The sequence below is a fragment of the Petromyzon marinus genome, chromosome 8 (genome assembly GCF_048934315.1).
Source record: "Petromyzon marinus isolate PM22_M1 ecotype Great Lakes invasive population chromosome 8, UKy_Petmar_22M1.pri1.0, whole genome shotgun sequence".
NCBI lineage: Eukaryota > Metazoa > Chordata > Hyperoartia > Petromyzontiformes > Petromyzontidae > Petromyzon > Petromyzon marinus.
Window position 1 is genome coordinate 19,412,680 of NC_133674.1, and position 23,865 is coordinate 19,436,544.

The 23,865-nt window shown below is 50.8% G+C and overlaps 1 protein-coding gene across 1 annotated transcript in view; it reads left to right on the forward strand.

Annotated features, from left to right (window-relative positions):
* The first annotated feature begins 9,706 nt into the window (after positions 1-9,706).
* The window catches only part of LOC116937100 (dorsal root ganglia homeobox protein-like), a 100,785-nt gene continuing 86,626 nt past the window's right edge, over positions 9,707-23,865 (forward strand). Inside the window, exons 1-2 of the mRNA XM_076065741.1 lie at positions 9,707-9,885; positions 15,902-15,988. Coding sequence (XP_075921856.1) covers positions 15,931-15,988 — 58 coding nt within the window. The 5' untranslated portion in view covers positions 9,707-9,885; positions 15,902-15,930. The remainder of the gene's footprint in view (positions 9,886-15,901; positions 15,989-23,865) is intronic.

Consider the following 23,865-nt stretch of genomic DNA (forward strand, 5'->3'; position numbering starts at 1 on the left):
AAATAATTATTGAAGACGCTCCCGGAAAAAAAAACATAAAATGAATTAACCTTCCATTGAATGAAACGAACAATCAATGAATAATGTTTTGAATAAATGCATTAAACCACGAATGAGAAACGTAATTAATTAGTTAAAAAAAATGTTAATCGAATGGCTTAAAGTGAATGAAACGAGTTATTAAATGAAATTAACGAGTGCAACAGTGAGTAAATAATGGACAACACGATGGGTAAACGAATTACTGGAAGTACGAGGAAATTAATTAAACGTGAATTTAGGCAATGAATGGAACCATGAACTGATGCAAGAACGAATTCATCAATACGTGCTTGCAATAAATACATGGAATAATGAATTAAGCTGACGAAACGAACAAATGGGTCATATGCTTAAGGCAGTGCAAGTACAATGCTTGAACAAGAAATCGAGGAATGAATGAATCGCTTATTCAACATTCAGGTAAAGGGGCTTGGGAGCAGGACACACGGACTAGTGGTGACGTAACGCGTGCCAGACAATCACCCGCGGTCAGAGTCGACATTTGACCCTGAGCTCACGTGCAGCGGTGAGATGGATCGCAGCAGCAACTGGACCGGTGATGGGTAGCGACGGCGTGGGAAGGACTTTATGTTGCGAGACTCCTCTCTTCCTGCTCCGTGGACGTCGAGGATGTGCCGTGTACCCAGGCTTGCCACAGGAGAAGGCGGTAAGGTAATGCGGACTTCCACCCGTTCCGGGTGTTCTCCGGGTGCCCCAGTCACCGCCCACGTTTTAAACACTCATCAATGTTCCGATAACACCTTCATATATAGAGGACCGCAGAGCTTTAAGGGAAATTTGGCGCTGGCTCGGTGGGTGGCTGCTGCGGCCTTCCCCTTTCGTCTGCGGCTCTTCTGCGAGATTTTCAGTCCGCCTTTATCTCGAGACGAGAGAGACGAGAGAGAGAGCGAACACTGCGGCGGCGACGCGTTACAACTTGACATCGTTCTTATGAATCCTCTAGTGCAGTCGTTCTTCGGCTGGGGTGCACGCACTCCCCTAGGGGTGCGAGACATGGTCAGATTTTTTTAGAAGGTAAATCGTCGCAAAAAATTGAGCACGGACACGTAATTACAGCTACTTTATTTCATTAAACCTATGAGTGTATTCACATTATACTTTGTTTTTACGATTGAGAACGAAAATGGTGCAATGCTGCAGGTAAAGGTTAAGAACCACTGCACTAGTGGATAGATAATAGTCGATGATAAATCAAGACGATGCCACCCAGGATCCCACTTGGCTCGTCTCAACGTGACTCCCTCTCGCCACCCTCGCTCCCCACAACTGACACATCCACCACTACCACCACCATTACAACCACCACCACCACATCCACCACCAGCAGCTCCTCCATCGTCGCCCGTGTCCTCGCCGCCCCCCGTTCTGCGTGGACTTGGAGGAGCTCGGCCGGAGCGACTGAGATCGTCGCTCCCCGCGGCTACAGCGCCTAGCGGTGCCACGGGGCTTTGCGCCTCTCCCCCGTCAGCCGGGGCCGCACCGCGCCACCAACCACGCGGCCGTGCGCTCACCGGTGGCGGTGCCGTGCGCCGCGCGCGTTACCCCGAAGGCGGCGGCCCTCCGCGGCGGCTCGGGCTGCCGTCTCCACCTGCGACTCCACGGGCCCCTGCGGGGCGAGCGCGGGTCCCGTGCAGTCGCCGTGCTGCCAGGCGGACGCGTTGGCTCCGATGGGCGTCCCCGACTACGAGACGGACGGGGAGGATGGTGCTCGGACGAGACGAGGGCATCACGGGGCACAGCTGCGCGTGCCTCTGAGCGTGGCCGCCCAGAGGAGGTGTGGGTGGGGGGTTGGGAGCGCAAAGGGTGGCAACTTGCCCCGGGGCTTCACACACAAGAGGTCCCCGTAACGGCCCCGTGAATGGCGGAATAAGGAGACCCACGCGACATTCTGCCTCGAGCCTCCAAGGAAACACCTCTGGGCGGCCCTGCCTCTTGAGGAGAAGCGGGCAGGCGCCCCTTCGCCCCTCCCCGCCCTTCAACCCCCCAGCCCCCCCACACCTTGCCTTGCTTAGTAGACGTGGAGCAAATGTGGGGAATCCTTACCTTACCGAGGACCGAATAGGACTTTAAAAAAGCACACTCACATTTGGTGGACAGCCACGCGGTAACACGAACGCCTCGCCGTTATCCAATTGGCAACGCGACACATCGTCGTGCGTGTCGGCAGAGTCACAAAGAGGTCCTCGTCTGAGCGGCGGAAGTGGCAGAGTGAGACGAAGTTGGAAACGCCGTGGTGTCACGTCGACATGATGCCCCCCTCGAGTGCACGATGAGTGCGGCTAAGACGCCCGCCGTGATAGATCCTCACCCGTTACGCTGCCTCGTGTGGCGCACACCGGACCAGGTAACTCATTTGAGGCTGAGTCGACCTAGGGGAGGCCCAGGACCGGTTCAGATAATCGTCACCGGCGTTGGCCGTGAGCGGGAATCGAACTCGGGTCGCCGGGTTCGTTACCAGCGCGCTAACCACTACAAACAAACAAAAATCCCCCGTATAGCCTGCAATAGACTGTTGGGGCAAGTGCTGTTCGCGAGCAGCACCTGTGAAGGCTGGCACGGCACACGAGGGGGTGGGTGGCCTTCGCCACGCCCGATCGCCTTTATCTCCCTAGTGGCGATGTTTACACACCGCACCGGGTACTCATTTGAGGCTGAGTAAACCTAGCGGAGGCCCGTGACCGGTTCAGATAATCGTCGCTGGTGTTGGCCCTGAGCTGCTGATCGACCTCGGCTCGACGCCTTCGTAGCGCAGCGTAGCGCTAAACCGCCACGCCACCGTTCCCCGTGTACACCACGCACACACACGGACACGTGCGCGCGTACACACCACAGCTATCAACCCAAACCGTTTACCCGTATTCTTGCAGAGATAAATTGAGTAAAAACATTGTTTTGGTCTATTTGTTTGCGTTTCTCCCTTGTGATGTGACTTTGTAGGGTGAACGTTACGATTTATAAGCGGCACCGGGTGACCCAATAATGTCTGAATTGGTCTGTAATAAGGTAGGGCACTGATAGGGGGTTGACAGCGATGACACACGGACAACTCAATTGTGTTGACGCAACCTCGCTCCGACTCTGACGAATCGACTGCGGCCCGCAACTCGACTGGGCGCCCTAATTAAGCAATCAGTGTGAATTGTTCCCCGCGTAATTGCTTCTTACGGCAATTGCATTAATTAGGGGCGGCCAAATATTAAACATTAACGACGCACCCTCGCGAAGTCGAGAAAGTCGATATCGTGCCCTGAGTAATTACGCTCGAGATTAACAGCGATGCCATTATTCGCCACGGACGCCATGAATCCAGGTGGCTCTTGATGGCGACGTTTGTTTGTTTAAATTCTTTCAGAATACCAAAAAAAATGTTCGCACGAATTCACGCCGATTGTGCCATCTGGTCTCAATCTTCTCGCGTCGAAGCCACTGTAATTCCGTGTTGTGAGAATGACCCACGGAAGCGGATTTCACAGAAGTACTTCTGAGATCAATTCAAGTTACCTTTGCTATGAAGCAGGGCCATTGCCCGAAACGTCGCCTAATACATATTTTGTAAATGTTAAGGTAGTTCTTATGTGGCGAATGTCAGTCTGATAAAACCACAGTAGGAGGCAGCACCTGTCCACCCATCCTGCCACCGAGATAAACTTTCGTCTCGTGGCAATCAGAGCTGGAATTGTTGCCAAATCCGGTGCAGAACCAAAATGACTGTGCAGTAGGGGCCGTCCATAAATGACGTCACGCGATTTTGGACGATTTTTGACCCTCCCTCCCCCCCCTTCGTCACACGGCGTCCCAAAAAGTCAGACACCCCCCCCCTTAAATATGACGTCACAAAGCTCTGCCCCACCCCAAAAAATATATATATAAAACATGCTTCAAATCGCTTTAAACTATTGTCATTGTAGTGCGTATTTAATATGGCGCTGCACTCTGATGTTGTAGGAGAAAACAATTCTTAAAAAGTATTTTTAATTAAGTAGAATGTGTTGTCTATATTTATTTAAAGTTGCGCATTTTGATGTGACGTCCCATTTCTCAACCCCTCCCCTCGTCACACATCGTCACAAATGTCTGACCCCCCCCCTACCCCCCTAGGTGCGTGACGTCATTTATGGACGGCCCCTTATTTGGCGAGCGAGGCTTGAGAACATCAACTGGCTACGCATGAGAAGCTGGTTTAAAACACAGGCGGCTCCAACCTGCACGAACCTAGGCTCTCAGGGGTGCTGGCTAAGCGCGATCTCGCCTCTGAGCCACCCGGCCACACCAGCGATTATAATTAACTAGAATAAGCGCATTTAATTTTAGTTCACCAGGGAGCTTGCGTCACATTTATCCTCGCCTAGGTCGGCCCAGCCTGAAACGAGGAGACCTGATTAGTGCAATGCGTTCTAATAGGCAAGAAAACAAACAGTCATGATCCAATACTCGAGTTCCAAAGCTGGCACCACCACCACCACCGCCGCCACCACCGCCACCACCACCGCCGCCACCACCGCCGCCACCACCACCGCCGCCACCACCACCGCCACCACCAACGCCGCCACCACCACCGCCACCACCACCACCGCCACCGCCGCCGCCACCACTGCCCACGCGCAAATTAGCCACTACGACCTTAATAGAAGCTCGCTAACAGCACTTCCACCACCTCCTGACGCACCTTGCACAAGCGGCCAGCAGATGGCAGTCACTGCCGGTGTTTCAGTGCTGATGTGTGTGTGTCCGTGTTTATGGGCTCGGCTCTTTGGATTGACACTCTGCATAGTAAAGTGTATTAGGAGTGCCTAATGCACTTTACTACCTCGCCTGGTATACAGGCGGTCGTGGGTTCGAGGCCAGCCCTGATGCCTGCCGTATATTTGTAGTTTGCGTCTCTCTCCCCGTGGACGCGTGGATTTTTCTCCAGATCCTCCGGGGTTTTCCCTCCACATTTAGACACATGCGCTTCGAGTATTTGGCTGCTATAAATTTCCACATGATAAGCCATTTCATTGGACTATCATTTGTCGCCAGGTCGCTTCTGAAAAAAAGAGCTAGATAGCTCAGTGGGCCTGACCTGGTAAAATAAAATATAGCTTAGTTTGTTATCGTTGTGATGCCGCTGTTAGGACCGTCAGGCGCAGTGCAATTCATTGATTCATCCAAGAAAGCCTAATCGAGTCAGGCGATTCATTGTCAGGAGGGTCTTGCTGCATTGGGATGGCATTCACCAATGCCAGCCGTTAGTGTTTTTGGCTTCCCACGGGATGCAAACGAGAGTACCGGGAGACAGCTCGCCACACATACGAGGGTTATGACATTCACCCGTCTGCTATACAGACGAGTTCACGAACCTGCTCGCCGTGCTGCCATCTCCTGACCACCCTCGTAGCCCAGCGGGGCGAGGGAGCTTTCTTAATCTGTGCGTAATCAGCAAACATCGTCTCCATGGAGCCGGGTCACATACGAACGCCTCGGCGTTATTATGTCAAGACTCCTCTATAGGACCATCATGCTGCACTGAGACTTTGGTCAATTCTTCAGCTGATATAATTCCTGGTAAAGGCCGATTCAGCCACATCGGTTGCCGAACGTAATAGGTACCTCACAAACAGACCTTTCCACGTGCATGCATTATATCGCGTCGCTAGATCTGTTTGATTTATTTCAATGTTTGCGACGATTAGATTGAAGAATGGAATCTTTGTTTTCATGCTGGTGGATTTAGCGGCCTCTAGCGGTTGCATGACCTTCGCAAGTTCACAAGAACAGGGACCATGGCAGTAGTAATAGTAGTAGCCGTAGAAGGGTGACGAGAAGGCGATTGACTTCCAGTGTCCGAGTGACTGCACGGAGTGAATCGGCGATTATCACGGTTGGCTACGTACGGTGCAAAAGAAGTTCAAGGTACATACGTGCATACGGCTGCGGCCGATTTTGTGCTCGGGCGGAAAATAACCACAACAAAATAATCAATATACATTTTAGAATCCCTTCCACAGAGGTGGTTGCAATGCTCTGCAAGAGAGTTCCGAATGGACTCTTCATCCTCGTTCCATGACGCCGAGAGCGCGATTCAAATGGGTCCTCGAGTGTAGAGAGACAGAGCTCAAGGTATGCGTCCTCAATTACATTACAGTTTCTTCACGAATGTTTTCGATATTCTATTATATTCTGGCGAATGGATGTCAATAAGTTTAGGAGCTAAATGTCAGCGTCGAGGTCTGCTGCTGGCCACGACGAGAGGGCTTCAGCAGAGAGAGACTTCGTGTGGTGCTGCTCCTCCTCCTCCGTTGAAGGAGGTTGAATGCCCACTATTGCACGACTACGGTTTGTCGTTAATGCATCTCTATGTGTCTCAACGTGTCTCTATGTATCTCTATGCATCTCTATGAGTCTCTATGTGTCTCTATGTGTCTTTATGTATTTACATGTCGCTCTATATCTCGATGTGTCTCTACGTGTCTTTATGTATCTCTATGAGTCTCTATGTGTCTCTATATATCTCTATGTGTCTATGTGTCTACTATATGGTCCATTGTTTGAGTTTCATGGCCTGCTGTAACTTGTCTTCAATGTGTCTCTATGGGCCTCTATGTGTCTCTGTGGCTCGCATCTTGAATTTCCCATTGACAACATTGAGGGGGTGTCATTTGGCAGAGCGCTCGCTCGCTCGCTCGCCCACAAAGCAGAGGCGCAGGGAGCGGAGCCTCTGAGCGCACGCAGTTGGTGCCTTGTGCGCACAGGCACTGAATTATACAATAGAGGATAATTATCGCTAAACAAATAACGCGCATGGCTATTACTGTAATGCAATAATGAGAATTGCGCTTAATTGTTGTTTTAATGTTCATGAGCAGTAGTTAGTTTATCGCCCGTATGTGCGTGTGTGTGTAGGTTTGCCTCTGTGTGTGCCTGTGTGTGTATGTGCCTGTGTGGGGAGCGGCAGTATAGCGGTTAGCGCGCTGTGCTACGAACCTACCGGCACGAGTTCGATTACCACTCACGGTGAACACCAGTGACGATGATCTTAACCCGTCCTGGACCTGGTGCGGTGTGTAAACATCACCACTAGGGAGACAAATGTGACCGGGCGTGGTGCTGGCCTCCCCAGCACCTGTGTGCCGTTCCGGCCTTCATAGTTCCTCGCTATCAGCACTTGCCCCAACAGTCTTGTAAGGCTATAAGGGCGATCTCCTTTGTCTCAGGTTTTTTTAGATGTATGTGTTTGAATATTTTCTTGTGTGCGTGTGTCAGTGCGTGTGTGCTCGCAGATTCTTGAAAGATGTGGACACAGCTCCATCAGCGAGCTCCTTCGGCAGGCGAGGCTGCGTTGCCTTCCGCATGCCCAGCCACCGCATGCCCAAGCAGCTTCTGTTTGGTAGGATAGAGTGGGCTGAACGGGCGCGGTACGGGCTGGAGAAGAGATGGGCAGATGCGGTACGGGAGAATGTGGAGCTGAGTGGACTTGCCGATGACCGGTACCAGCGGTGTCAAGATCGGCCTCTGTGGTGGAGGGTCGTGAAGGACGCTACTGGCAGCTGGAGGCAGTCGCCCTCCAATAACAACGAGCGGAGCAACGGGGAACAAAAACGCATCAAGTTGCCACAGTGGGGGGCACGGGTGATGCATCTGCTAATAATTTCACTCAGTCAACTTAAACCACCTGGGATTGTCCCGTGACCTGTCAGCGAGCCTTGGACATTTCACATGGCCTCAAGGTGCACCTACCCTGGCACAAGCGCTGTGGTGACGTCACCGCCACTTGTTGTGCTTGTGTGAAGACACTCAACCCAGATCCCACGCACCTCTTCCCACATGATTACTCTCACACTGACCAGAACAATACTTGAGACTCCGAACCAAACGTGGATGATGCTGATTACATGATTAATAGATCATAATGATGATGATGCTGATAATTGTGGTTGAATTACACGCTGAGATCCTGGGTTCAATTCCGGGTTTTACCTCCTCCGTAATTAAGCTTGGTCACCAATCACTGCACAGGTGAACATTTGGCTCTGCACTTAATTGCCTAAATTCAAGCTGTAAAACAATTCTAGAATGTCGATTCGACTGTCATTCATCAATTGAAGAGCTAGCTCTGTGACACACGCTTCCGCAGGGTGGAAACGCTTCTCTCATGCGGGGGGGTGTGCACGCTCGTTCTGCGAGGGTTCCGAATGGATCGTTCGTCTCATCAGGCGCCGTGTGTGTGCGAGTTGGACTTCCTTCGCGCCGTACGTGGCCAACCGTGCTCATCGGAGGTGCAGGAAATCGGAGGTGCGACGTCGGTAGCACAACCTGGGACACGATGTTGGAAAATTACAAATTGGCGAAGTAAGCAATTGTGTGGGCTATTTGACTTAATAATCGATTGACGGAAGTACCTTAGTTGACGAGAACTGAATTCATACTTTATAATGATAACGATTGAATTAGCAGATGATGATTAATCGCCAGTGATGATGGCAATGAGGATGATGATGGTCATTGCGATGAAGTCCATCAGTGGATCGTAACTGTATTATCAGCAGGCTATAATGACAATGATAATTACCGGCACGCGTGAGATGCGCACACATACACACACCGCCACGTGACTCCCACGCACAAAGACACAAACGTAACACGCATACCCATTGAACAACTACAAAGATCCCCCGTGTAGCCTGTAACAGACTGTTGGGGCAAGTGCTGTTAGCGAGCACCTATGAAGGCCGGCACGGCACACGAGGGTGTGGGTGGCCAGCACCACACCCGGCCGCCTTTGTCTCCCTAATGGCCATGTTTACACACCGTACTAGGTACTCATTTGAGGTTGAGCCGACCTGGGGGAGGCCCAGGACCGGTGCAAATAATCGTCGCTGGTGTTGGCCGTGAGCGGGAATCGAACTCAGGTCTCGAGGTTCATATCGCAGCGCGCTCACCGCTACACGCACACCACAGTCAACACACATACGCACTGAACATACACACGCACGCTAATCACACACGATAGTTATTGCTCTTAAGATCATCGAGGTGGTGCTCATGTCATATTTACAGCCCCAAGCCAAGGGTGGACAATCCACATTCCTTTGGCGGGGATTAGTATGTCCATCAACAACGTTGATTCTCTTTGTATCGGTCCGGACAGGATGATGGTGCTAAGTCGACCCTCCACCCCCGAATCGGGATGTGAACTCGCAAACCTTCCGATCGCGAGGCGTTCGCTCTGGAGCCGCTGAGACGCGCGGTCGATTTGTCCACGCGAACTCCACTCCCTTACACGCACCACGCACGCAGGCAGAGATGGAACAGCACTGCACAAATCCTCATCGATAGGTCTTCTTCGACAGACTCGCGTGCCAATGCCGGAGGTAGAGAATTGAGGCGGAGGTCTAGTGGCGAGAGACAACGGGTGATGTGATGATGATGGTGGTGGTGGGGGAGGGGTAAGGGCTGTATATTGCATATATTCCCCGCTGAACAACGAGGTGGTGAGAATAATACGATTATTATTGGCTGCAAAAGTCCATTAAGAGTGAGCAAAAATTGGGGGTGGGTGGTGGGGAGGGAGACTGCTGGGAGGGTGAAGGTGCAGCATGGGGGGAGGGGAGGGGCGGGAGGAGGTGGGTGGAGTTGGCAGGGGAGGGTTGAGGGATTACATTATAAAGCCAGAGAGCGAGCTGATGAATTTGACTCAAGAATCGGGACGCGGCGTGAGCGCGAGAGGAGAGCGAGCGAGCGAGGCAGGGAGCGAGCAACCGGGCAGGAGGGGCAGGAAGCAGCTCACACAGCAGCAGCAGCAGCGGGCAGCAGCAGCAGGCAGCAGCAGCATCGTCTGTCTCTGTGAGTACCAAACGACGAAGCACCTCGGTCCTCACCCGGCTGCAGCTCACAGTTACTCGGCAGAGTTCTCACAACTTCCAACCAACCCCTCGCCACTCGGATCGCGAGCGGGGACTTCTCTGCGGCGTTGTTTAAAGTGCCCCGTGGCCACGGCTTTATGAATTATCTTCGTCTGCGTCGTCTTCATCGTTGCGGGCTTCGCTTATCTCTGTCGGAAGTCGGCTGTATACATTAGGATCGTTCCCCTATCATCGCAGATAGCGGCGGCGAGCCGGTAATTGAATTGAGTGAGCGCCGTGCGGTTGTGGAGGTGGGGGCGTGGGGGAGTCGTGGGGGGGTGTGGTTGTCGCGAGGGAATGGGGGGCAGGGGGAGAGGAGAGTTGCTTTCCACGTTGCTGTGGCCAGGCAGGGGTATCCGGTTGATGTCCAGGCACACGCAGAGCCCACCTCGCGGGGAGATGTTTAGTTGGGCGCAGCACTCGCAGGGGAACGCGCCCGGTCTCGGCAGATCTCGCAAAGCTAAGCGGGGCTGAGCCTGCGTAAAGTTTTGATGGGAGACCGCCATGCATAACGGGTTGTTATCGGATACTTCGGGGCTACGTGGTTTGGTAGCAGACCGCAAGTACAGCCTCATGGTTGGTTGTGCTGCGTTTTCTATGCTCCGCGCCATCACCAACTGGTCAGAGTGGTGAAGTATGGTCAAATAACCCCCCACCCCACTTCACGACCCGGACCAGCGTCGAGAGTCGTGTGCTGACTTGAGAGTTGGTGAGCTGAGTGGTGAGTTTCGTATTGTGTTGGTGAGCTGAGTGGTGAGTTTTGTATTGTGTTGGTGAGCTGAGTGGTGAGTTTTGTATTGTGTTGGTGAGCTGAGTGGTGAGTTTTGTGTTGTTGGTGAGCTGAGTGGTGAGTTTTGTATTGTGTTGGTGAGCTGAGTGGTGAGTTTTGTATTGTGTTGGTGAGCTGAGTGGTGAGTTTTGTATTGTGTTGTTGAGCTGAGTGGTGAGTTTTGTATTGTGTTGGTGAGCTGAGTGGTGAGTTTAGTATTGTGTTGGTGAGCTGAGTGGTGAGTTTTGTATTGTGTTGGTGAGCTGAGTGGTGAGTTTAGTATTGTGTTGGTGAATTGAGTGGTGAGTTTTGAATTGTGTTGGTGAGCTGAGTGGTGAGTTTAGTGTTGTGTTGGTGAGCTGAGTGGTGAGTTTAGTATTGTGTTGGTGAGCTGAGTGGTGAGTTTTGTATTGTGTTGGTGAGCTGAGTGGTGAGTTTAGTATTGTGTTGGTGAGCTGAGTGGTGAGTTTTGTGTTGTGTTGGTGAGCTGAGTGGTGAGTTGTGTGTTGTTGGTGAGCTGAGTGGTGAGTTTGTTATTGTGTTGGTGAGCTGAGTGGTGAGTTTTGTATTGTGTTGGTGAGCTGAGTGGTGAGTTTTGTATTGTGTTGGTGAGCTGAGTGGTGAGTTTAGTATTGTGTTGGTGAGCTGAGTGGTGAGTTTTGTGTTGTGTTGGTGAGCTGAGTGGTGAGTTTTGTGTTGTTGGTGAGCTGAGTGGTGAGTTTGTTATTGTGTTGGTGAGCTGAGTGGTGAGTTTTGTATTGTGTTGGTGAGCTGAGTGGTGAGTTTTGTATTGTGTTGTTGAGCTGAGTGGTGAGTTTTGTATTGTGTTGGTGAGCTGAGTGGCGAGTTTAGTATTGTGTTGGTGAGCTGAGTGGTGAGTTTTGTATTGTGTTGGTGAGCTGAGTGGTGAGTTTAGTATTGTGTTGGTGAGCTGAGTGGTGAGTTTTGAATTGTGTTGGTGAGCTGAGTGGTGAGTTTAGTGTTGTGTTGGTGAACTGAGTAGTGAGTTTAGTATTGTGTTGGTGAGCTGAGTGGTGAGTTTTGTATTGTGTTGGTGAGCTGAGTGGTGAGTTTAGTATTGTGTTGGTGAGCTGAGTGGTGAGTTTTGTGTTGTGTTGGTGAGCTGAGTGGTGAGTTTTGTGTTGTGTTGGTGAGCTGAGTGGTGAGTTTTGTATTGTGTTGGTGAGCTAAGTGGTGAGTTTTGTATTGTGTAGGTGAGCTGAGTGGTGAGTTTTGTATTGTGTTGGTGAGCTGAGTGGTGAGTTTTGTATTGTGTTGGTGAGCTGAGTGGTGAGCTAGTTTAAGGGATTTTGTAGTTTTCGTCAGGACGTGAGCAGAGTCTGAAGACGAAGAGACAAGGGGCCAGGTAGGCGGACGAATCGACGACACTTAGACGGACCAACATGAGGACGGACACACCATGGACCGGATAGGACAAACACGCAGATGGAAGGACACACGGCCAGGCAGATGGACACGCAGACACATAAGTACGTAATATGTACAGGGTATATATGCGTGTATGTTGAACTTCTTCCACGCTGTACCTATCTCCCGGGAATAGCAGCAGGTCACCTGGCGGCTTCCTTTAAAGCGAACGGCTCCTATCTTGTCGCTACACACCTGAGCCGTGTTACACCAGGTTGTCCGAAACGAGTGTAAAGACTTCTATTTAATGACAGATTAAATAAAATAAAAAACAGACGTCAGAGTAACGTTCGCGTGTGCCACGTTGCACTGCGGCGTGACCTACCTGAATTTTGAAATGCTTCTATAACGAAGTTTCACTCTCGTGTGTAACACACAACGTAACAGGCAGTAGTTATTACAACTTACGAGCCCCTTTACCAATCCACTGCTGGATGACGGCCTGCCTGCCTGAGCTGTGTGTCAGTCGCACGCAGGAAATGCGTGACCGTGCTTCACCACGCTCGTCAGTGCGGGCAGGCGAAGGGGGCCCGGTGGGGTGGTGGGAACTGGGTGGTGGAGGGGAGGACAAGACCGGTTCTGACATCACTCGCCACTGATGTTAGCCGGGGCGCAGAATCAAACTCGACGCCAAGGTAGCGAGATGTTCACTACCTCGCCTGGTATACAGGAGGTCGTGTGTTCAAACCCGATCCTTGCGCCTGCTGCTGTATATTTGGAGTTTGCGGTGTCTCTCTCCCCGTGGTGAGATGTTAACTACCTCGCCTGGTATACAGGAGGTCGTCGATTCGATCCCGACCCTGACGCCTGCTGCTGTATATTTGGAATTTGCGGCGTCTCTCTCCCCGTGGTGAGATGTTAACTACCTCGCCTGGTCTACAGGAGGTCGTGGGTTCGATCACGACCCTTACACCTGCTGCTGTATATTTGGAGTTTGCGTCTCTCTCCCCGTGGTCGCGTGGATTTTTCTCCGGGTCCTCCCGTTTTCCCCTCTAGATTTTGAAAAATACGTTTCGAATATTTGGCTGCTATAGATGTCCACGTGATAAGCCACTTAATTTGGCTACCATTTATGGCCAGGTCGCTACTGAAGAGCGCTATATATATAGCTCATTGCACCTTAGCTGGTAAAATAAAATATATATAGTTTCCTAGTTTCATCGTTTACAAACTCGGGTCACCAAAGTTGATAGCGAGCGCGTTCAGTGACGGCTCATCGCGGCGCTACCGCTCCACACAAGGTTATCCCTTGGGCCGAGTCGGATCTAGGGAAGTCGGCAGCAGGGTTGAGCGTGGCCAACACCCGTGGATGAAGTACGGTCGAGCACCGGACGATCTTTGCTGTCGCTGTTGTGATTGTGTTGTGGAGCAGGTGCGGGATTTTGCCGCGTGCGGTGTAAGGGAAACGCGCTTCGGTTCCCAGGTCCCGAGGTTTTCCCTGCCGACATCGATTGACGATCAGCAAACCGCCAACTCAAACTGTGCGATTCCCCCAAGATGACCGAAGTAATTTTCACATCGATTGAGCCAGCAACGTGAGAGTCCTCGACTTTTAGCATTGCCTCGGGTGATCATTGTTGAGCGTGGAAGTCTCTCTGCTGAAATATTCCTGCGTTCTCCGTCGAGTAGCAGCTTTATCTCCAAATAAGTCTCCGTTTTATACAACTTGCTTCTTGCTATTGTTGCTGTTGTTGCTGTTGTAGACAGGGTTGTTGCTTTTCTAAATTGGTTGTTTGTGTTGTACCCTACTTCTATGGGGGTTCACAAGGTTAGGGTTACTCATGAAAGTTGTCAATTTGACTTGCAAAGAAATGCGTTCGCAAACGAGACCGGTAGAACACACAGAAACAAAGATCCCCCCGGGTAGTCGGATCCAGGCTGTTGGGGCAAATGCTGTTAGCGACCACCCAATGCAGGCCGGCACGACACATGAGCTGGTTGAGTGACCATAACGCCACGCCCAGCCGCCTTTGTCTCCCAATACTGATCCTTACACATCGCACCTGGTGCTTATTTTAAGGCCGAGTTCAGCTTTGGGACTAAACTAAACTATTTCTATTTTAACAGGTAAGGCCCACTGGGCTATATAGCTCCTTTCAGCAGTGACCTGGTGTGTGCACACACAGAGACAGTGAAATGCTCTGAGACGATTCGCGTTGTATCCAATGTCTAATTCGATTTCGTCGAAGCAATACTCAATTTAGTTATCGGGTTTAACAGCCACGTCACGGCCATCGCGTTGGATTGTGTGGGTTCCCTCGAACAATGTGTCTAAACAAGGAAAAGTGAACATAGTAAAACTATATTTCAAGGAAAGTCTGACCGAGTCTCAAGAATCATTTGAAGGCGGTAAAATATTATTAAACTTTTTTTTTTTACCAGGTGAAGCCAACTGAGCTATGTGGCTCTTTTCCAGAAGCGACCTGACCCCAAATAATAGCTCAACCACGTGGCTTATTGCTTGGAAACGTATCGCAGCCAAATCCTCTAAACGCATGATGTTGATTCTAAATGTGGAGGTAATTAACTGGAGGACCCGGGAAAAATCCACGTGGCCACGGGGAGAGAGGCACGCAAACTCCAAATATACAGCAGCAGCAGGCGTCAGGGTCGAGATTGAACCCACGACCTCCTGTATACCAGGCGAGGTAGTTAGCATCTCCTAGCCACCGTGATTATGATGAGAGAGAGAGACACACAAACTCCAAATATACAGCAGCAGGCGTCAGGGTCGGGATTGAACCCACGGCCTCCTGTATACCAGGCGTGGTAGTTAACATCCCGCCACCGGTATTCCACCACATTGGTCTATTTGGCCAATTCCCAAACTCCGTGGTTGGTTTCACGTGGAAGGATAACGCGTGGGGAAAAACCCCACCATGCGTATACGGAGCACACTCCTAACATCGCACAGATAGATCTAAGAATCAATGTCCGCACCGCTATCACGTGTTCGCAACGCATCCCAAGCCTTACACCACCTGGTCATTCTCATGCAGTTGCCCGTCAAGGGACGAAAGGGTCTCAACACCTGCTTGGCTTCTGGTGTACGGTGAGGTTGGGCACACTCGGTGTGGTTTAGTCGCAGGCAAAATCGCTGCTTGAGCGAGGGTCCCGCGTGACGACGCTCCCGAGTCCAGCGCCACGGGGTTGGTCCACGAGTGTCGGACTCGACGACTTCTTGCTTGCAGCGCCTGGCGTTGAGGAGTGCGAGTGAATGGTGCTGTTGGTTCGTGAATGATGTTGTTGATGAGTGGATGATGATGATGATGATGTTCGTGATTGAGTGAGTGAGTGGAGTGAGTGAGTGAGTTAGTGGAGTGAGTGAGTGAGTGGAGTGAGTGAGTTAGTGAGTGGAGTGAGTGAGTGAGTGGAGTGAGTGAGTGATGCTGTTGATGAGTGAATGGTGCTGTTGGTTCGTGAATGATGTTGTTGATGAGTGGATGATGATGATGATGATGGTGCTGTTCGTGAGTGAGTGAATGATGATGCTGTTGATGAGTGAATGGTGCTGTTGGTTTGTGAATGATGTTGTTGAAGAGTGGATGATGATGATGCTGCTGTTCGTGAGTGAGTGAATGGTGATGTGGTTGATGAGTGAATGGTGTTGTTGATTATTGAATTATGCTGTTAGCGAGTGAGTGAATGATGTTGTTGGTGAGTGAGTGGATGGTGCTGTTGGTGAGTGAAAGATGATGTTGTCGTTGGTGAGTGAATGATGAATCTGTTGGTATCTTATCCCGCTCCGTCCCTCCTGCAGGCAGTCGAGGCTGAGCGCGCCCTGTCGCGATGTTTTACTACCACGTGCCTCAACAACTGGACAGCGACTGCTATGAGGCCAATACATGTGAGTAGCGCGCCGCGTGTGTGTGTGTGTGTGTCAAATGCAGTGTTTGTGTGTGTGTATCAGCTGTTGTAAAATGAATATCGACATGAGTGTTTAGTTTATGTGACGTCTTGAACGGATGACGATCCCGTTTGGCCAATTTCCCGGCTATTTTGCACTGGAGATCCGTGGGGCAGCGTGAACGCAGCTACAAAAGCAACAATACACCAACATTGTAGAGAACGAGTACACAGGGTCCTTGAGGAATATTGCACAACGAACGAGGTGTACACACACACACGTCTGCGTTCGTATACAACTGATACAATTTCTAGTCCAGACATGATACACGTTTCCGCGAAAAATGTTCAACACATTAGTCGCGGAGTTAGGAGGAATATTTGAAGTTATTGGTTTTGGGGCGGTATTAAAAAAAAAACATTAAACACAATAAATAAGAATTGAAAGTTACAATTTTATTCTTGAGCATGGCTGCAGTATGTTCAGGATATAAATGTCGAGGTCTGCTGCTGGCCACGACGAGAGGGCTTCAGCACAAAGAGAGAGTTCGTGTCGTTCCGCTATAATCCTCCTCCGTTGAAGAAGCGCAGACCACAGTGGATTCATACTCTTTGGTTCTATTCGGTAAAGTCACGTAGGTAAAAAAATAAAACAACAAAAATCACGACGTTTCGGCCACAACACAAGTGGCCTTCATCAGGTGAAGGGACCAGACTGTCTCGAGGACAGCGCTGGAGTGAACACAGCCGAGCTCAGTGGATTCACTGTGCGTGGTCCATAGTTTTGGTTGCACGGCCACATGAGCGTTGCACCAACGTGCGGCACACCACGGGAAGTGGAGTCGAGTCGGTGAAGTGTTCAATGGGAAGGGGAACGGGAACGAGAATGCAAGGGAAGTAAGAGGAAAATGATGGATAAGGAAAGAAGGAGGCTGCATCTGCGCCTCTACGCTTCTGCATGGAGCGGCGTTTGTGCTTCGTAGTGTTACAATTATTGTGGATATACATTATAGACTCCACGCCGTGCCCTTGTGCATGTAATGCACATTAAATACTGCATTACAGTATTCCGGTGTGTTTGACGTACACTTTAAACTACGTAACGGTATTGTGTATACTGCGTTTAACTGCAACATCGCTACTAGAGACGCAAAGGCGGCGGGGTGCCGGCCAGCCACCCCCTCGTGTGCCGTGCCAACCTTCATAGGGTCCTCACTGACAGCGATTTTCCCAACAGTTTGTTAAGGCTACACGGGGTACCTTTGTCTTTGTGTGTCTGTGCGCGCGCGCCACGCAGATGGTTCGCCTTAGGGTTGATTATCGCACACACCCACACGTGCACTCGCTCTGGTACGCGCACTTCGATGTACACAGTCACTCGTCTTAAAACAAATACAAGGCAACGATACCCTGTGTAGTGTGAAGAGACCTAATGAAGGGCGGCACGGCACACGAGGGGGTGGGTGACCACTAACCCCGCCCGGCCGCCTTTGTCTCATTTGAGGCTGAGTCGACCTAGGGGAGGCCCAGGACCGGTTCGGAAAAATCGTCACCGGTGTTGGCCGTGAGCGGGGAACGAATCCGAGTCGCCAGTTTCGTAGCGCAGCGCACACGCGCACGTGCACGCGCACACACGCACGTGCACGCGCACACACGCACGTGCACGCGCACACACGCACGTGCACGCGCACACACGTGCACGCGCGCTCTGCGCAGGGAGGCTTTATCCGCGTCCATTAGGCAGGCGGTGCGCGCCAAGTCCTAGGAGAGACGCCAACTCCCAGCAGGCTGGAGTCGTCACGACACCACCCATCACTCGCAGCAGTAGCAGCATCCTCGTCGGTGAAGCCTCGCGCACTTTCAAGGGGCTATAGTCCTGAGCCCTTTTGTCAATCCACTGCTGGATGATGGCCTCCCCACGCCTTGTCGGTCACGCAGGACGCGGGGGGGGGGGGATTGTTTGGCCATACTTCACCAGGGTGGTCTGTGCAGGCTGGCGAAGTGGGTTGATTCAAAGGGAGGGCCAGGACTGGTTCAGGTATCACTCGCCAGCGATGTTAGCCACGGGCGGAAATCGAACTCGGGTTAGCTCATGAATTGCGCTAACCCACTGTGCCAATCGTATATAAAACAACAACCATAACAACAGCGTATGTATGTATGTTGAACTTCTTCCGCACCGTACGTAGCCAACCGTGCTAAATATCCAAGCAATTTGTCACTCTCAGATACAAATGGGTTTATGAAGCGAGGGAGCCTCGGACCGATTCCGATATCACTCGCCGCTGATGTTGGCGATAGCCAGGAATCGAACTGTGACCGCAGCGTGCTACCCACTGCGTCACCGCTCCCCTCGCTTTATGCGGTAGATGCGTTGCAAAAAAGGGCGCAGGAAGTGAAACTGCACGGGACAGATGGCTGTCGAGCAGCGCGCACAGTACACACACAGTACACACACAATGTACACACAGTACACAAACAGTAAAGTATACACAGTACACACACTGTGCACACAGTACATATACACACCATATACACACCGTACACACACAGTACACGCACACAGTACACGCACACTCTCGTCCCACGTCTGACCGCATAGCCGCATGCGAGTGACGTTAGACCACACAAGAGACAATTTTTGGTAGAAATCGTTTGGCCGCATCTACAGCGCGAAATCGCACAAACCGAGCCCGCGTAGAGCGAGGGAAACCTGTACAGTCCTTGTCAATTATATACATTCTGTATGTACACACACACACCGTGTGAGGTTTTGATATAGCATTTAAATGTTAATGTAGTCTCGATGTAATGAAAATATATGCATAATTGTTATTTTCCAAGGCCATACATTTCGGTCTTATTTTGCATAATGAAATAGATGTTGTTGTTGATGTTGTTGTTGTTGTGAAGACCGAATACAGAAAATAAAATTAGGCAAAAGACACATTTGTAAAAGATACCCAATTATCGCAACCAAAAAACTTGCAGGACGGTGAAAACATCATAATAATCATAATTATCATCATCATAAAGATGGTCCCATTCATTACAATACAAGTAACATATTTATATCTTCTTAGAAGATAGACCACGTAACAGGTGGTGGGGCTTACGTAAGTGAACGCAACATTATTTTGGATTATTTTCTTTGAACCTATCTACGTGACTTTACCGAAAGACCCAAGAATATGAACGTAACATCACAATTAATATGCAGACAATAGTCAATGTTACAACAACAACAACAACAAAAACCAAGACAAACCCAGGACCGGTTTCGACGTTTCTTAAGTATCATCAGCAGCATGCGTGTCCTGTGAAACAGATGCTAATGGCTGGCAGGTGTTATCAGGCAAAGCGCCTCTTTAATTATTCATCATTACTGTGTGCAAGACGGAGGGGGGACAGTTGTGAAGTGGGTTCAGCCGGAACGTCGGCCAACACGCGGGTGTTCAGGCATTGTCCTCGTAGTAGAGACGATGTGTGGGTCAATCCACTGCTGGATGAGGGTCTCCTCCAAGCCGTGCCGGTCGTGAAGGGTGGTGGGGGAGTTGTTTGACCATACTTCACTACTCTGGTCACTGAAGGCGGGAGAGTATAAAGCAGCAATTTATTTTTTTCGCTCTATCCACAATGTCCACCCGCAACAGCCTATAACACCCGCTATATTCATGTCTAATTAAGTTTAGTCATTTGCTTGGTTTAGTAATTATGCAAACCGTTTTTCGATTACAAATGTAATATAGTGTTACTGTGAACGGGTAGCAGGTTTCATTCGCCTTCTATCGGCTTTAGCGTCACACTCCACGGGAGGAGAATTACTTGTTTCGATGATGATGGGAATGTTAGCATTGTAATTGTTTAGCACGAGACTTAAATCTCAAGCAATGCACACCTTTAGGCCGACGCTTGCCTCTCCGATTGAAACCCATCAACCGGCAGATCGTATTTTTTTCGGACCCATGTTGGAACCTTTTAAACAATATTTTTGTGCCTTTTGAGGATTGTCCGTTATGGCATCTCTCTAGAAAATAAGCACAACCTCGACCGTGTTTGTGCAACGTTTCATCTCCCGGCCGTTCGAGGACACAGTTAAAGATTTACATCGGCTACTGGACTCATTGGCGACGTGATAACACCATAACAAACACCCCCACGAAGAAGACCATCGCTTTGTGACACTTGAGAGTTGTGTTTGCGAGCACCTATTGAAGTTGAAAGGCATTATTTGGAGGCAGTGTTACACAATAAACAACGGACTAAAAAACAATTATAAATATATGGTGACCTCCTTTGCCAGTACCAAAATATGAGAATAGGTTTCCTCCTCTAGTTCTGGCAACAAAACAGCCGTGTTAAGATGTTAAAACACCAAAGCTATCTCTGGTGTGGACCAATCAGTTTCAAAGACAATGCATATACTGTATTATCGGAATGTGTTCTTTGTTTGCATTCTGAGCACAAGTAGTGTGGTTAATGCAGACATGATTCCTTGTAAACGGTTTCAATTTGGTATTTTAACATCTTAACACAGCTGTTTTGTTGCCAGAAAAAAAGGGGTAAAACCTATTCTCACAATTAGAAATATAATCGGCAGCGTTTCTAGCAATTGCTCTTATTCACGGTGTATCTGCTATGAAAGACAATTGCCTTAAACGTCGCCTATTTAAGTTGTATCACGGACACTTATATGACCTTCATTGTGTTCCGAATGATGATAATATTAACAGCACCGAACCGGTTACTCACTTAATGCTGAGTCAACCTAGGAGAATCCCATGACATATGTAATGCCACTGGCGCTGTGTTGTATCATCGAATCCAGGAATTGAACCTAGGGATTTGAGTTTGTAGTTGGACGCGAGAAACACCGAGACGCACGAAAAAAAGACAAAGATCTCCCGTATAGCCTTAGCAGACTGTGCTGTTAGCGAGCACCTATGAGCACCTATGAGCACCTATGAGCACCTATGAGCACCTATGAAGGCCAGAACGGCTGAGCCGACCTAGGGGAGGCCTAGAATGCAAACAGGACTGGTTCAGATAACCGTCACTGATTTTGGCCGTGAGTGGGAATCGAACTCGGATCGCCAGGTTCGTCGAGCAGCGTAGCGCTCACCGCGACACGACGGGGCGAACGCCCATTGAAACGAACACAAACGCACGCACACTCATAGACGCACTCGTACACTAAGACTTAGATAAAGACCCCCGGAAAGCCGACGTAGATTGTTGGAGAAAGTGCTATTACGAGGGGATGGGTGGCGAGCACCACGCCCGACCGCATTTGTCTCCACAGTGGCGATGTTTACACACCGCACCAGGTACTCATTTGAGGCTGAGTCGACCTAGGGGAGGCCCAGAACCGGTTCAGATAATCGTCACTGATTTTGGCCGTGAGTGGGAATCGAACCCGGGTTGCCAGGTTCATAGCGCAGCGCGCTAACCGTTACACTACCCATTAGGCTCACACACACGCACAGGCGTACACTCACTCACGCTCACCCAGACTTATCAGCGCGTCCCGTATCGCGTGTCGCCTCGTCCTCCCGGGGTGGGCTTGGGATCATGATCCCGTATCGAACCGTGTGTTTGTTTGTGCCCAAGTGCTCTGTCAAAATATTTGGGGTTGTGTTATGCGCCGACATGACCGCGAGGCTGACCCGTACACAGATGGGCGTACCGGCCAGACTCAACCACCACCACCACCATTCCCACCACTACCCCTCCCCCGCCACCATCACGACCACCACCAGCCCTCCCCCATCACCACCACCCCATCCCCTATCACCATTCTCACCACCACCATCATCACTCCTCCCCCTCCACCATCACCACCATGAGCAACCACCATCCTCAACCCATCACCACCATGAGAATCACCATCTTCAACCCATCACCATGAGAATCACCATCCTCAACCCATCACCACCATGAGAATCACCATCCTCAACCCATCACCATGAGACTCACCATCCTCAACCCATCACCAGCACCACTCTCTTAGCACCATCACACCTCCATCACCACCACCACGACCACCACCCACCAACACAATCTAAACACCGCGTCCTGCCCCTAACCCCACAGTAGCAACATCATCAACCATCACCCACCGCCTTCCCTATTACTTCCAACAATCCGCTGTTTCTCAGAATTATTTGTGTCCCTTAGTTTGCCCGTCCGTGCTGTGCGTCAGTCCGTTCGCTTGTCCGTCCGCCTGTCCGCCTGTCGGTCTGTCCTGTCCGCCGTTTGCTTCTCCGTCCATTCGTTCGTCTGTGGCATCCCTCCGTACGCGTGTATCCTCTGCCGGGCTCTCCCTCCTACATCGCCGTCCTCCCCCCCACCACTCCCTCCCCACCCCCTTTCCCTGTTGCTCGCCATGCATAATTGATGGCAAGAGTTGGCGACTTGTCGATTGCTCATTGATTGAGCATTAGGCCGCGCGCACGCGTTCCTTACCGAGGGGGGCTCCACGAAAAAAGGGGTTACGAGCCACGGTGACCCCCCACCCCCCGCGCGCGCGCAGAATTCCACGTGGCGGCCACGCGGGGTATTTAACGGCGCTCTCATTAGCAGATGAACACACACAGAGACAAAGATCCCCTCCCACGTGTAGCCTGAACAGACTGTTGGGGCAAGTGCTGTTAGCGAGCAGCACCTATGAAGGCCGGAACGGTGCACGAGGGAGTGGGTGGCCAGCAACACGCCCGACAGCCTTTGTCTCTCCAGCGGCGATGTTAACACACCACACCAGGTACTCATTTGAGGCTGAGTCGACCTAGGGGAGACCCAGGACCGGTTCAGTTATTCGTCACGGGCGTTGGCCGTGAAGCGGCAATCGAACTCGGGTGGCCGGGTTTCATTGCACGGCCCGCGACCGCTCTCCCCACACACACGGAGAGATGTTGTCCACTGTCCAAGTCGCTCTCTCCTCTCTTCCCTCTCCACCGCCTGCGATCTATCGCCCATCTCCACGGACACCCCACATGGTGCTCCACGTCTTTCCCCGTTGAGAACATCTCGCGATCTCCTCGTGGGTCCTCGTGGAGCCCTCCGTCTGTGTCTTTCCTCTCGGCTCTCATGGTCTCAACTTCATCTCCTTCCAGCCGAGTCTTCCCACCTTCTGCTGCTCGGTCTATCCTCGCTCAGCGTTCTCCTCCCTGCTGCTGCTGATGATGATGATAATGCCACGGTCACACGCCGACTCACGTCTTCATTTCGTGCAAGGTCTCTTCCGCTTACTCCACAACATAGCCATCTCTGACATTCTTATTTAGCCAACATGTAAACAAAGTCACGTTGTAGTCCATCAGCCCATTGGCTTTTCAGACCAACGTTACCAAGTGGTATCTGTTTCAGGAAGCAAACTCTGGACCGGTTTCGGCCTCATGGGTCTCATCAGTGCTCTAGGCAGCACAATGTGATTCCAGCGATGACAACGAGAATGGCGAAACTGCTCGTGAGTTCTGCCTCTCTTGGATTTTTGCCCACGACTCTAAACGGCATCTCGTGAAGAATAGCATCACCGTCGTGTTCTCAGTATTAGTATAAGACGTTCCGGGAAGTAAGACGCACCCCAAATGTATGCCAGTATTCAATTAAGTTATACAGATCTCATCTCGCACACATCTACCGGATTATTAGACGCACCTCTACATTTACCCAAATACAGGAGGCACAGGCTGTCTGGTAAACCGAGAAATGCGATATGTATCATCGTGATGCGGTATTATGTTCGTGTAATTTTTATTTTTTTTAAATCATCATCGCCTGTGTCGTTATCGCTGTTATCAGTGGTAGCAATAGCATCGCTAACAATGCCATCAGCAGCAGCAGAAGCATCAGGAGCAGCAGCTGCAGTCGCAGTATCCA